Here is a 14859-nt window from a genome sequence, read left to right as displayed (position 1 = left end):
ACAGTATAAAAATCTCAGAAGACTGCCCTTCAGAAAAGGTTTGATTCAATAAAAACTACCAGTTTTCAATGTGGCTCCTTAACAATCACCTGACATGTTTCTTAAAAGTGAAGTCTCCATCTACAACAATCACCGAATATTTCCACTAACCCACTTGTTTTAATGGACCAGAATTTTGACATCCCTATGGGCCAGTTTGGGCCCCAAGGCTGAAGCCTTATCACATCTGCCAAAATAAATCATCTTATGTCATTTGTCTCTCATTCCTTATCCCAAAACAAGGCAAGTTGATGTTAATAAAAAATTACCAGACAATTTGTGCACAAAGTCTGAAGTCATACTATTTCTGCCAGACAAAAAAATATAATTTTTTTCACACATCTGTCATTCCCTATCCATGTTAATAAATTTTGTTGATAATATTTGTATAGACAATTTATAAGGTAGTTTCACTTTACAATTACATCAGTAAAGTGCACTACATAATGGCAATATTGCTTCAGTTATACACATCACATGCTCATAGCAAAACTATTGGTGTTTACATTTTTAGAAAGAAAATAAAAACTTTCTTTGTGGCATCTGTCCAAAATCAGTATCCAGCTATCAATAGGAATATAACTCTTAGTTGTTGTTGTTGCCTTTCGGCTTTTCCCGGTTAGTGGTATAACTCTTACTACTAAGCTTTTTTGAAAGCAAAACAGATGCCTTACCTCTGTTTACAATTCACTGTATTACGCAAATTTGCTTCAAAGACATGCCTAAGAATTGGCATAAGCTGTCCTTCTAAAATGGGATATGTCTGAGTAAGTTGTTTCGCTCTTGCTTTATTACTGATAAAACGACAAGATGACATCTTTGGATAACTCTGTTGAAGGTTCTGTAATGTCACTGTACCTCTTTTAGGAGAACATATACACCAATATTCGTTTTTGCATACAGGTTTTTGCCCTGGAGCTGTCACAGTACATTGAACTAATGAGGAAGTCTGTACCATACTAGACGGGACGTTTAATCTTGAGGCATACCATACTGACCTGCAAGTAGAAGAGAAAAAACAGTAAGCCAAAAAATGTCATGTTTGAGTAGGAAGATATCTCTGCACACTGAAACATGCAACACTTTCACATATTTAGCCCAACATTTCCAGACGTGCATGTGTGAATACTTGTTTAAAAAAATAAAGGTGCACAAAAAGGACTGTATACGTGTGTGTGTACTTGTGTTTTTAGTGAGGCGTATTATGTAAAGCAAAACATGTAAAAGGCATATAGCTGCATTTAATACTATGGAAGTGTACTGCAAGTTAAAATTTAAATCCTTACTGCACAAATATATACACTGTTACAAAGCCTAATGATGTTTGGAAATGCTTGATGTGCTAGGCCAAAGTTATTTCCTTATTTGGACTCTGGTTTGCTTTAGAAGAGAAAAAAAGAAAGTAACAGCTATAGCAATGCCTTCTCTTTTAGGCAAAGCTTGAACATAGCCTGTAAGGACTCGGAGCCTTTTATTTTGGACTTGAAAGCCAAAGACAGAAAATACAGTTCATCTTTAGCCAGGAAAGGGTAGTTTTTTGTCTTAGATGGTAGATGGTATTTACTAACCATGACATATTGTTTATTTCCAATTTCTTATCTGCATATTTACTTGGAAATGACAAGTTAACATTCATTATTAATTAACTTTAAATGATTATGGGCATTTCATGCATTAGCATAAGGGTTATACATTTTACCTGTGCAGATCAAATTTAATACTATGCATACTAATTATTTATCTGTTAATTGTTTTAACTATGTACAACTAATTTCACTTGTTATGCAAGCATTCATAACACCTGACAAAGTCAGGTCTGCTCCTCTTAACAGTCTGCCCCGTTTCATGTTTTTGTACTGTTATCTATGCAGTCTTTTAATAATGAATCAGGCAACTCACCAAATTTACGATCTTCTATTCTTCCTTTTTTGTTCCAGTGCTCCTCCTGACTACTGAACTCCCTCACATAGCCACCACACTGAATCATTCATTCCCCCTCTGCAAGAGTCCTGTGGCTAATTCTGTTAGGGGTAAGGGCTGACAGGACAGACAGTACAGCCATCACCCATAAGGGACCTTTTTAAACTCATTGACTCCAATGGAGCTCAGGAAGTTTGCACTGTAACTTTTAATGGGCGGAGTCCAAGCCTTTTCACCGAATCATATTGTATCCTCACATTTCAAACAAATGTTCATATCTCTGGAACCATAAAGGTTATTTAAGAAGTATAAATGGCAAACTCTACAGCACAAACTATTTTACAGTGGAAGTATTCTTTAGGTTTTAGGTCTTAAAATGAATTTTACAAGTCATAGTAAACACAGTAACTATTACATGTGTAATATTTTGTAAACAACTTAAAATATCTCAGCAACCACTCAAGTTACACACAAACTGTCAGCAGCATTTTCTCATCTAGCTGAGATCTTTCATATGAGGCTAAGGACTTCTGTCTGTGTTACACGGTTGTTGGGATATTTAAAAAATGTAAATTATATCTATATAAATTAATATAATAAAAACAGCTAATATCTATTTAGCTGCACTACACAGAGGTCAAATATTAATGCTTTTGAGTTTGCTATTGTGCAAGCTTAAAGATGAAATCTTTTAAAAACTTGTACATAGCATAGTTTAGGAATTATTGCTGAAAATATGAACAAACAATATTTGATGCCTAGAGGCATCAGTAGGAGTTAAATGCAGATGCACCTGGAGACGTCACTCGGATGTAATGAGTTATTAATATCCTACCTTCCCACTGTATATATTCAGCAATCTGCTCAAGCTTGGTTATTAAGTGGCCATATCACTCACTTTTGCAAGTGAAATAACCACTTCAGACTACCCTACCACCTTGAAGCCAGTACTCCCATTGGGGTCTCTGTCTCCCCATAATTCTCCAAATACAGCCATGCAAGCAGCGTCCTTCATCTCTCACCCCCACCCCCTATGCCAGCTCCAATAGGTGCCAGAGCAGCAAAGTTGCTAACTGGACTAGGGTTTCCTGGGTTGTAGTCAAGGTTTTATCCATCCCTGCCACTGGACCTGCACTCTTTTCTTCAGTTCACTAAACATATGCACATGCAGTGTTTGCAGGACCTAATGTCCTTGAAAAAGAACAATGCTGAATAAATGTTCTTTCCAGACTCATGATACTTAGTGAACTTCTTAAGTGCTGCTACCAGTGCTACTCTCTCTTCAATGAAAGTAGAGTTAAATATATTAAAAATCTTCCTTCCTACCCACATGTAGGAGTGTAGCATATCTGTAAATAATTCACTTGCACTGAGAAATAAAAATGAATTTCTAAATTCAAAGATTCCAGCTTTTTATCAAATTTTCACTCGATAACAGAATTCTAGGGGTTGCAGTCAGTGGCGGCTGGTGACTTCAAATCACAGGGGGGCTGCAGGAGACGCTGAATGGGTGGGGTCAAAGGGAAGGGGTGGGGTCAACCATAAAGGGGAGGAGCTATGCACAAAACCACAAAAAACTAACTTTAATTAAATACGCTGCCCTGGGTGGCAAACCATCATTATGAAAGTCCAATCAAGACAAAAATAAGTGTAGAAGAATAAAAATATTTCAATGCATTGGCTGCATGACAGCTTACTTAATATCTAGATGGAAACAAAAGGTTGTGAGGCATGAAAAAATAAATTACTTTTTAAATACATTACTGGAATGCCAGTCAAAATCAAGTATAAAAAACCAGAAGCACTCAACTCAAACCACTTCTCCTTGCACTGTAGTTCTAATTATAATATATTCAGCTTTATTAAAGTACCAAGTAACATGCTGAAAGTAGAAATCTATGTGATGCCCCCACTTGTAAAAATGTTTCTTATCCAAAAAGACCTGCTGCCTGACAACTTGTTTCATGGGGAAAACATGATAAAAGTAAAATGAAAAGCAAACAAGAAACAAGCTCAAGATACATTGCTTAAAGGATTACTGTACAGGTTATGGACCACACATGATTGGCATTCTGTTTAGTTTACGGGTAAAGTCTGTAGAGATGACTGGAAGTCTCCAACAAGTGTAATGAGCTTTTAAAATAATGGAATCCTGTCCTTTAATACCCAAGGCTTATACATTATCTAGTCAAGTATTCTCTGCATGGCAACAACAGAAAGGCTTTCAATGTTGGCAATTCTTTAACAGTATGCTTATTAAAGCTTACTTGCATCTTACGATGTCAGACAAGCTTACCTTATGGTCATTAAAGCATTGCTACTTAAACACAGAGCAACAGGCACTTTGAGTAATAAGCATAAATCTGAGTAATAAGCATAAATCAACAGTACAAAAATATGACAGAAACCAGACCATTCTGCAAAATCAAGGACAGATGAAAAGCCAATGTAGTACTTATGCAGTGTGTCCTCCCCATCCAAGGTAGATACAACTACTCCTTGCCTTGCTTTGACACATCCAGAGTCACTACATGGGGGAGTGGGGTGCAACAAGCATGTCACTATTTGAAATCTCTCTGGCTGACTGTGATGGCCCTGACACATTTGTCATACCTCTCAACCTCAAGAGCAAGACATCTGGACAAAGCCATACACAGAAGTGGGACAAAGGCCCAACAAAAAGGACAATTTTTAAATATTGCTCTAATAAACTTAGAAAGATAATAGAATAGGTCTTGCATTAGTATGAATTTTCTGAAGGGTATAAAATCTGAAACTCAAATGTCTGTCATTTTCTAACTTCAGTCTTTAGTGATTTGTCACTAATTTGCCAAAAAACACAATTTTATGAAAAATGGACCAAAAATGTGATGCAAAAATATAAAATAGACACACAATACAGCTGCTACCTGTCAAAGAAGGGACACTTTAATATTAGTACTGCTACCTTGAGCAGCTGACAAAATAAAAGAATCTACATGCATTTCAAGTAATCTATAACTTTGATTATTACAGTTATTTCTTAATTGTAAACCCTCCATGTTTTCTTCCAAAATTGCTATTTTGCGGAGGGATTATTAGGGAGCCAAAAATTGGGGACAGTTGAGAGGTTGGCTATGCCTAATTCTATAAAGCAATTTATTTGCATGTCTCTCTCAACCTGTTAATGCAGTAAATCTGAACAAGGCCAAATATATTGGGGGCACATATAAACAGTACTAAAAATTGATCTTGTATAAATTGAGACCGTTGATAGAACAGCTCTTACTTTAACATGCATTTTTCTGAAGGTTATGAAGTCTGAAACTTATTATTTAGTGACTTCTGGCAAATCATTTAGGAATTAAAACTACAAATTTTATGAACAAACCAAAAATAAGAAGCAAAAATCTATTCATTCTTTGAAAATCTGGACAGTTGGGAGGTATAGTTCAGCTGGGCCTGTCTGAGTTTGCTGCCCCGACAAAATAATGGTTGAATGGAGCCTCTGCAGCCATTCCAATGAACCATTACTTGGCTATTTCACTCCATTTACCATAAACACTAATGCGATACTGCTTTACTTCTATGATGAGTTGGACTTCATTTGAAAGTTTTATTTTGTATTTTACAGCACAAACACTAAGTCATCTGTTAAACAAAGCAATGCAGTCTCACAATGAAAACTTAGCATTAAAACTTCTCTGCCCTTGAAACTCACATTCATTGAAACAGCATTGAAACCCACATTCAAAGTAAATACATTTTGCCAGTGGCAGATAAAGATTAATTTTGGGCTGTTTTCGAATCATAGGCCCCTTGCATATGAAACATACATGTGCTCTTTGATACACCTTCCTCATTGTACTAAAATTATATTCCTTGTACAATACAGTACACTTGTTAGGGGGTGTTTTAAATTTGTTTTGAACATTTTTCCAGTAAGCAATGAAAGAAACCATATGCACCCATAATGGCAAAACTGCCCAGTTGAGAACATTTATCATAAAAAAAGTCTACTCAGACTTCCACAGTCCACCATTATTAGTAAATATACACAATTCTACAGTCCACCATTATTAGTAAATGTGCACAATTCCACAGTCCACCATTATTAGTAAATATGCAAAATTCTACAGTCCACCATTATCAGTAAATATGCACAATTCTACAGTGCACCTTTATCAGTAAATATGCACAATTCTACAGTCCATTATCAGTAAATATGCACAATCTCTGAAGTAAGTCATCTAAATAATTCCACATTAAAGAAATCTGTAACTAATGAAGCGGTTGCTGCTAGCAATCACCTTTATATTTCATGGTTTCATCGAAAAATAAAGTGTCTGTTGCCCCTCAGGAATAAATTGCCTATATACAACATTAAAAAAATGATAAGCTAGTAATAATACTGCAAGAGGAAATGGATGGCAAACTGATAACGAACTCATAGTTAGCATCTTCACCAAGGAGAACATTCTCAGTACGGCAGCATCCACCCCTTGTGGGAGTAGAACCCACAGCCTTCTGCATCAAAAGCAAGTACACAACCTGTTGTGCTATAGTATTAACTAGGCAAAGCACTAAACTTCTATTCCCCTGCAGCTCTCAGCTCCTTGTAAAATCTACTCAATACTCAACTGTATCTCAACTTCGCAGCTCAAGAAAACTGGAAAAAGCCAAAATGTATTGGGGGGGGGGGGCCAAAAGCCCAAAATCAGGGACACATTAAACATTGCTTGTATAATCTTGGAAAGTTGCTAGAATAAAATGTTGTGTTGCCACCATATATTTTACTGCCAAGGTCCCTGAGCAAAAAAACAGTCAGAGTAACATACCACTACGCCACATCAGCTGCTTTGTAAAAGAGAGGAAGACTGAAACTTAAATGGCTATCATTTAGTGAATTCAGTTCTCACCATAGCTGTCAACCTCTTAGTACAAAAACACCTGGACAAACCCAGTAATGAGGGAATACAGCCCTCAAACATATTCAGTGAATTCAGTTCTTGCCATAGCTGTCAACCTTAGCACAAAAACCTGGACGAAGCCAATAATGGGGGAATACAGTCCCAAAAATAGGGACAAATTTAAAATATTCATCTTATAAACTTAGAAAATTGCTACAAAAAGGTTGTGCTACTATGTATTCTGAAGAACATGAAGTTTGAAATTCAAATGCCGGTCAATTTTACTGCGGACAGAACAAAAACAATTTTCAGCAGAGACGCAGGGATTAATACTGCAGACACGCCTTTGTAAAATGGCAGGGCACCAGAGCAAATCCACACAAACACAGGGAGGAGATGCAGACTCCACACAGAAGCCACCCCAACCAAGAATCAAACCAGAAAACCTATAGCTGTGAGGCAACAATACTGCCACTGCACCATCAAATCTGCAAGGAATTAAACATTCAGAAACCTGAAGTCTGAAATTCAAATGCCTGTCAATTTTACTGCGGACAGAACAAAAACAATTTTCAGCAGAGACGCAGGGATTAATACTGCAGACATGTCTTTGTAAAATGGCAGGGCACCAGAGCAAATCCACACAAACACAGGGAGGAGATGCAGACTCCACACAGAAGCCACCCCAACCAAGAATCAAACCAGAAAACCTATAGCTGTGAGGCAACAATACTGCCACTGCACCATCAAATCTGCAAGGAATTAAACATTCAGAAACCTGAAGTCTGAAATTCAAATGCCTGTCAATTTTACTGCGGACAGAACAAAAACAATTTTAAGCAGAGACGCAGGGATTAATACTGCAGACACGTCTTTGTAAAATGGCAGGGCACCAGAGCAAATCCACACAAACACAGGGAGGAGATGCAGACTCCACACAGAAGCCACCCCAACCAAGAATCAAACCAGAAAGCCTATAGCTGTCAGGCAACAATACTGCCACTGCACCATCAAATCTGCAAGGAATTAAACATTCAGAAACCTGAAGTCTGAAATTCAAATGCCTGTCAATTTTACTGCGGACAGAACAAAAACAATTTTAAGCAAAGACGCAGGGATTAATACTGCAGACACGTCTTTGTAAAATGGCAGGGCACCAGAGCAAATCCACACAAACACAGGGAGGAGATGCAGACTCCACACAGAAGCCACCCCAACCAAGAATCAAACCAGAAAACCTGTAGCTGTGAGGCAACAATACTACAACTGCACCATCAAATCTGCAAGGAATTAAGCATTCAGAAACCTGAAGTCTGAAATTCAAATGCCTGTCAATTTTATTTAACATTTATTAATCAGGACAGTCTGACTTCGAACAAAAAAACAATTTTCAGCAGAGGCCCAGGAAGAAATAATGCAGACATGTCTTTGTAACATGGGAGGATACAAAAGCAAACCCACACAAACACAGGGAGAAGATACGGACCCCACAAAGAAGGAACCCCAGCCAAGAATCAAACCTGAGAACCTGCAGCTGTGAGGCAACAATGCTACTACTACACCATCTAATATCAAGCATTGCAACATTTACAAACCACAGATATTACGAGGAACAGATCAGATCAAATATGAGGCAAAAATCTGCAATTTTTTACAAATGGTGGTGGGTAGGGAACTCAAGTCTTTAACACCTGCATACAGGGTACAGGGTTCAAGCCTGAGGTATTCCCTACCACACCACCATGAGCACCTGGGGCATTTACACACACACACACACACACACACACACACACACACACACACACACACACACACACACACACCTCTCTCTCCAGTTAAAAGCATTAAAATCTCTCCAGTTCAAAGCACTAAAATATCCAGCTAACACACACAGTACACAGTAAAACGCACCATACACTTACCAGTCTGTTCTCCATACCATATCCTGCCCGCGCAATACTCACAAAGACCTGCGAGATCCCAAGTAAAGCTCCTTCCCGACGAGATCCCAAGTAAAAGCTCCCTCCCGACGACGAGACTGTTCTGACTGCTGCTGTTGCAGTCCGGACCCGACATATAATCCCAGCGAGTCTGTGCACTTTAAAAGTGCACAGACGTCTCCTTGTGTCCCTCTATGGGGACTGCCGGACTGCCTTGAGCATGCTCATAGACCGACAGTAGTCGGGACTACTGCGCATGCGCGAAGTCCGCGAAATTTTAAAAATAATTTTTTGTTTTGTTTTTCTTTTCTAATTTTTATTTTGAGGGGGCTGCAGTCCGGCAGCCCGATGCCACGAGCTGCCCCTGGTTGCAGTTAAAGCATATTTCCACTGAGAATTTTACTTCTGAAGTTCCACAGACAAAGTCTTGAAAATAAGCCTATTTCGTCACTTCTGAAATTCTGTAATTATTCCTTCACTTTTGACATCACACACTGTCTACATGGCTGGTAAACAGCACAGACACTGTAGACACAACCTGGTTTAATTTAGCTGTAAATTTCAAGTGAATTCATTAGTTCCACTAGGACAGTGGCCTCTTTGCAGGGGAGGCCTGAGGAGGTACTAGTGAACTAAGGAAAATTGTGACAGGGTTCCAGGGAAAGTACCACACACATTTTTCAATAAATGATATGGGATCCTTTATATATACTTGCATATACTCCCATGACTGAGTGAGTGCCAAGTGAGATAAATAAATTCATACCACTATTTTTAACTAAGACAAAAAAATTGTGAAGCTGGAGCCAGTGCACACTATGGACGAAATATTTATATTACTGCATGACCGGGTGTACCATTGCACACACTACAATGTCCTTTTGCAGTACCCATAAATCTATAAGGAAACCAACTTTTGCATATTTAAGAAAACCATCATGAAAGCAAAAGTGAAATCTCACAATAACAGCACAAAATACTAATAATATCACACAGCTGATGAAAGAATGCTTTTGAAAGGGTGTTTTTTCCCCTCTGGGTCCCTGTCGTAACACTGAAAACTCATTTTATTGAAAACACATTTCATAGAAAAGAGCAGACACGTGCAAAAAGTATGCAATGGTGTTATTTCTTATCATAGGAGTTATTAGGAAAGCGAGTCTAGCAGTGTGTGTGTGAATTACAATGTCAGCATTATGTTGTACCCCAAGTTCAGCAGATGCCCGTCTATGCTCTCGAGTACTGATTCAATGTATGTGGTGTTTTTTTTTTCCCTTTTCGATCATGGAGTTAGTATACATTAGTAAGTAGTGTGGGAGGTGCAGGGGGTGTGACCCTTACAAAAACACATTTTTAGGATACATATCTTGTAGAGAGGTCTTTGTATGAAATTAGTTTTCAGTGAAACGGGTTTGACTACTTCAGTGAAATGAGTTTTCCATGTTGACCCATCAGCTGCACTCCACAAACCAAGAACCCCATCCCATACCACTAAGCTATGATCATACATCACAAATCAGTAAACAGAACAACAAAGTCCAAAAACAAAGAACACACACACACGCGCGAAGGAATCTCAGCACAATACCTTCAGCAGACTAACACACAAGTAAATTAAATAATAATAAAATTGAATAGCAATAAAAGCTCAAATATTCTAACAACCTACTGTACAAGGTGAGCAGGACTTCTTTAGAGTAATTACTCATCAATACATGGCAGGTATATATAAGAGCTACCCAACCAACCCTGTGTCCATATCATGAATAATTAATCAGCACATAACAGAATTCATAAGTGATTAATAAATACATCAATATATCACAAAACTCATTAATGAAACAATAAATCAAAATAAATACATACTCTATCTCAATGTATATATTTGTTGAACAATGTAATAGGGAAATAAAGAACTTTCTAGCACTGCAGCTTTAAACAATAAATAAAAAACAATCATAAGTACTTTAGAATTAACCTGCTCTCATCTGTAACACAATCATCACAGATAAATTACTATTATACATGGAGCCACAGATGTTAAGCCTCAATTGCCATACAAATTATTTGAATTCCAAAAAGGTATTGGTATCATTGCCCCAGTGGAACATAACTACCCTATTGATGACAAAAATTGTAAACTTTATGAAATTAGAACAATGTGCTCAGTGCCTATTTATAGCCTTACATGTTGTGTTCCTTTTAATATCATAATAATTCCCCCAATCCTCTGTTTTAAACTTCTATTGGTTTTACATACATAGCAACCTGCACTGTGTGTTTTGCTTTCTAAGTACACCACCCAAGAAGCATCCCAATTACATCTGCCAAGATATGAGAGCCTCCTATCAAATCTTCCACCACAACAGAAGCTCCATCCTGTATAAATCTACAAACTTACATCTAACAGGGCATCTACTGAAAAAACGAAATTTGGTATCATATGATGACATAGTTTTGTTTATTACAGTTGATGTTGTTAATTTATCCAGTGATACCAGATACCATATTTTGAAGGTTTAAAATGGTTTACTATTTTTAAGTGCCCAGAAATCTATTTCTACTGTTGATGTCCAAGTGCTAGCCAAGTACATTTGTGTAAAATCTTACCAAAACTGTACATGTCCTTCTCTTCATTGTTGCAGCATTCATTACACTTGGGATCTCCTGCTAGTATGACAAGCCCTTTAGGTTGCTTTAAGGTATGCAGTACATCACACGTATGCTCCTTGTATTGGGTAGGGCATAAAGGTGACACCCAGAAGTACCATCCTCAGAAGTGAGAGTCTCTGTAGGAATGGCAGTACAAGGAAAAGAAACAATCAATACATCCAAAAGAGAAATGGACCAGGGGGTGGAGGGAGGGAGTGAATACTGCAACAGTGAAGAGAAGGACATCTACCATTATGGTAAGATTTTACACAACTTCACTATATCCTTCCATTTCACTGTTATAGTATTTATTACACTAGGAAGAGTGCCAAAGCTCAGGAAGCACAGAGGGAGGAGGAAGGACCAGCAGAGCTCTCTAGGAAGACATGAAGGATAGGCCTAGCAAAACCAGCTCTAGCTCTGGAAATTTCATCCAACATTTAGTGCTTGGTAAAAGTATGCACAGAAGTCCAGGTAGCTGCCTCAAGAACAGAGTTAGTACCCAAACCCTTAGAAAAAGCATCAGAGGAAGTCACAGCTCTAGTAGAATGAGCCTTAACAGAAGAAGGAAGGTTCTTACCATCAAAGGAATAACAAAAAGAAAAGGCTTGAGAAATCCAAGCAGTAACAGTTTGCTTAGACACAGCCAATCCCAAGGACCTAGGATGAAAGGAAACGGAGCTGATCAGATTTAAGAAAAGTCTTAGTCTTCTCCAAATAAAATCTGAGTTGTCTATGCACAACCAGTATGTGCAGCACCTTCTCACTGGCAGTTTGCGGAGAATGGAAAAAAGTGGGCAAATGAATAGACTGATTAAGAGACAACTCATTCACCACCCAGAAAATAAAAGCAAGATTAGTACAAAGGGATACCCTGTCCTTATGAAACACCAAGAAAGGAGGACAAGCCATAAGGGCTTGAAGCTCAGTCATCCATCTGGCAGAAGTAACGGCTAACAAAAGAACAGTCTTCCAACAGCAATGCTGCAAGGAAACTCAGCCTGCAGACTCAAAAGGATCCCGGGTCAATTTTTCTTAAACAAAATTAAGATCCAAGGGAGGAGGAACAGGCTTCCTAAGAGGGCTAAGATAAAGGATGCCTTTAAGGAATTGTTTAGCTTCAAATCTAAAAGATAAAGGAAGTAATAACAGCAGACAAGCAGATAAGTGGGCCTTAACCAAAGAATAAGCCAACCCAGCATTGAGCAATTCACACAGATAAGACCGAACCAAAGGAATATCCACAGAAAGTGGATCCAGGTTACAAGAAGACACCAAACAGAAAACCTCTTCCATTTGGAAAAGTAGTACTCCTAGTAGTGGGTTTCCTGGCCTCCTGCAGGACCCTAAGCACATCCTCAGGAAAAAAGGTATCTATGTGGAAAAAATGCTATCACCCACAATGTCACTTGATTGGTGATGGAGGAAAGATCCCTGGTCTTGTGCGAGTAGGTCCACTCTGTGAGATAACTTGTGAGGACTGCCCCTGGCTAAATGCAGAAGAACAGGGAACCAATGCTGTCCCGGCCAAAAGGGAGACAACAACAAGATTTTGGAAGCATCCTGTTGAAATTTGAACAGGACTTTTAGAATGAGGAGAAGGAGAGGGAAAGCATAAATAAACATCCCCTTCCAAACCAGAGGACCTGAGACCGGCACAAAATATAGGAAATTGTCTGCTCAGAGGAGAGGCAAAAAGATACATTTGAGGAGTACCCCATTGGTGGACAGTGTCCAGAAACACATCCCTGTAAAGCATCCATTCATGGGAATTGAGCTATGGACCTCCTCAGAGGGTCTGCCACAATGTTTTGACCTGAAGAAATGTATACTGCCTGAAGAGCTGCTTGGAACTGGATAGCTAGTTCTTACACTAGGAGTACCAACCGACAAAGAAGATGAGACCTTGTCCACACACCCACACCCTGTTTGTTGACATATCACACATCACTGTGGTATTGTCTGTAAACACCTTAAGTGGTCCTGGGGAGAAATGAGGATGAAAGGCCTGAAGAGCCAGCAGAAGAGCTCTCATCTCCTTGATGTTGATGTGGCCTTTCTGTTGAAGAGGTGACCATACTCCCTGCACCTTTAGGGAGCCAAAAGTTACTCCCCATTCCACATTTAAGGTATCTGTGAACTGCTCCTAAAAGGGAAGAGGTGGATGAAAAGGGAGCACTGGATTGAGAGTCAACTGCTGAATCCACCACTGAAGTTCCTGCTTGAGACAAGGAAGAAGAGGAACTAAAACTGAGGGGATAAGAATGCTGAAGCCAAACTGACTTTAGAAACCACTGAAATTTTCTCAGTTGGAGTGAAGTAAAAAAGAGAGCATAAGAATAGTGGAAGCTGCGAACCTCAGAGCTCTCAGAAATTCCCTTGCAGTTATAGACAGCAGATTAAGAAGCGACTGAAAAAATGAAATGAGAGTTAGGGCCTTGGGAGGAGGTGGGGATGCTAGCATAGGAAGAGTCTGGATTCTGTACTCCAGAAAGACATGATCCTGAGGAATCAAAAAGGACCTTTTGAGATTTATAGTGAATCTCAGCCTCTGCAGAAGAGAGATTGCAGAGTGAAGATTTTGCAACAAGATCTCTGCAAAGGATGAGGTTGTCCAAGTAGAAAAAGACTTGTATCCCTCTTAGCCTGCAAAAAGCAATCACAGGAGCAAGGCATTTGGTGAATACTCCTGGGGCAGCAGAAATGCCAAAGGGCAAAGCAGAGAACTGAAAAGGCCAGGAAGCAGCAGAGAAATGTAAAAACCTACTGACAAGGGGATGAAATGGGATATGGAGAAAAGCATCCTTGAGATCCACCACGTAAGCCCGAGGAAGCAAAACAGGGAACAAAGTCTGATGGGACAACATTCGAAAAGAGGGAATCTTTAGAAATGTATTTAGATGACGCAGGTCTAAAATGGGTCTCCAAGTACCCTCTTTCCTGTGTACTATGAACATTCTGGAGTAAAAACCCCTCCCCCATTGGGAAACTGGAACTTTATGAATAGGAAGAAGTCCCTAACAAGGAAAGGGCAGAAGTCTTCCCTTCAGACTCTGGAAGATCAAAAACTGACAGGCCTGGGAAAGAAGAGCCAACATGTACTTGGACATATTGGTCTAATAGCTGACCACCCTAAAAGCTAAAGTAGAAGAGGTGTAAAGCTTTTTCCCCAACCTTTCCATAGTTCTGTTATCTTTATCAGAAGGCAAAGAGTTTGGAGAAGGAAGCACCCAAGATGGCTTATCAGAAGCAACAGACACCATCAAGGGTCAGCAGAAGAGCACTTATAAACAAATTTACAGTCCTCAGGCACCCTATAAAACCTATCAGGTTTCTTGAGAGCAGGGGCCTGGGAGTCAACAGCCTTAGACACATTAGAAAAAGACATCCAACAATGCAGCCAGAGCAAGAGGTACAGC

The 14859-nt window shown here is 39.1% G+C and overlaps 1 protein-coding gene across 2 annotated transcripts in view; it reads right to left on the bottom strand.

Annotated features, from left to right (window-relative positions):
• The window catches only part of LOC122813340 (biotin-dependent 3-methylcrotonyl-coenzyme A carboxylase beta1 subunit-like), a 936618-nt gene that overhangs the window by 835269 nt on the left and 86490 nt on the right, over positions 1-14859 (bottom strand). For both annotated transcript variants that reach the window (XM_044085603.1, XM_044085602.1), the window contains exon 2: positions 714-1037. In XM_044085603.1, coding sequence (XP_043941538.1) covers positions 714-1037 — 324 coding nt within the window. The remainder of the gene's footprint in view (positions 1-713; positions 1038-14859) is intronic.

Source organism: Protopterus annectens, chromosome 10.part0 (genome assembly GCF_019279795.1).
Source record: "Protopterus annectens isolate FY-2018-M chromosome 10.part0, PAN1.0, whole genome shotgun sequence".
In the NCBI taxonomy this organism is placed as follows: Eukaryota; Metazoa; Chordata; order Ceratodontiformes; family Protopteridae; genus Protopterus; species Protopterus annectens.
The sequence above is the reverse complement of the archived record's forward strand: the minus strand, read 5'-3'. Positions and strand labels throughout refer to the sequence as shown.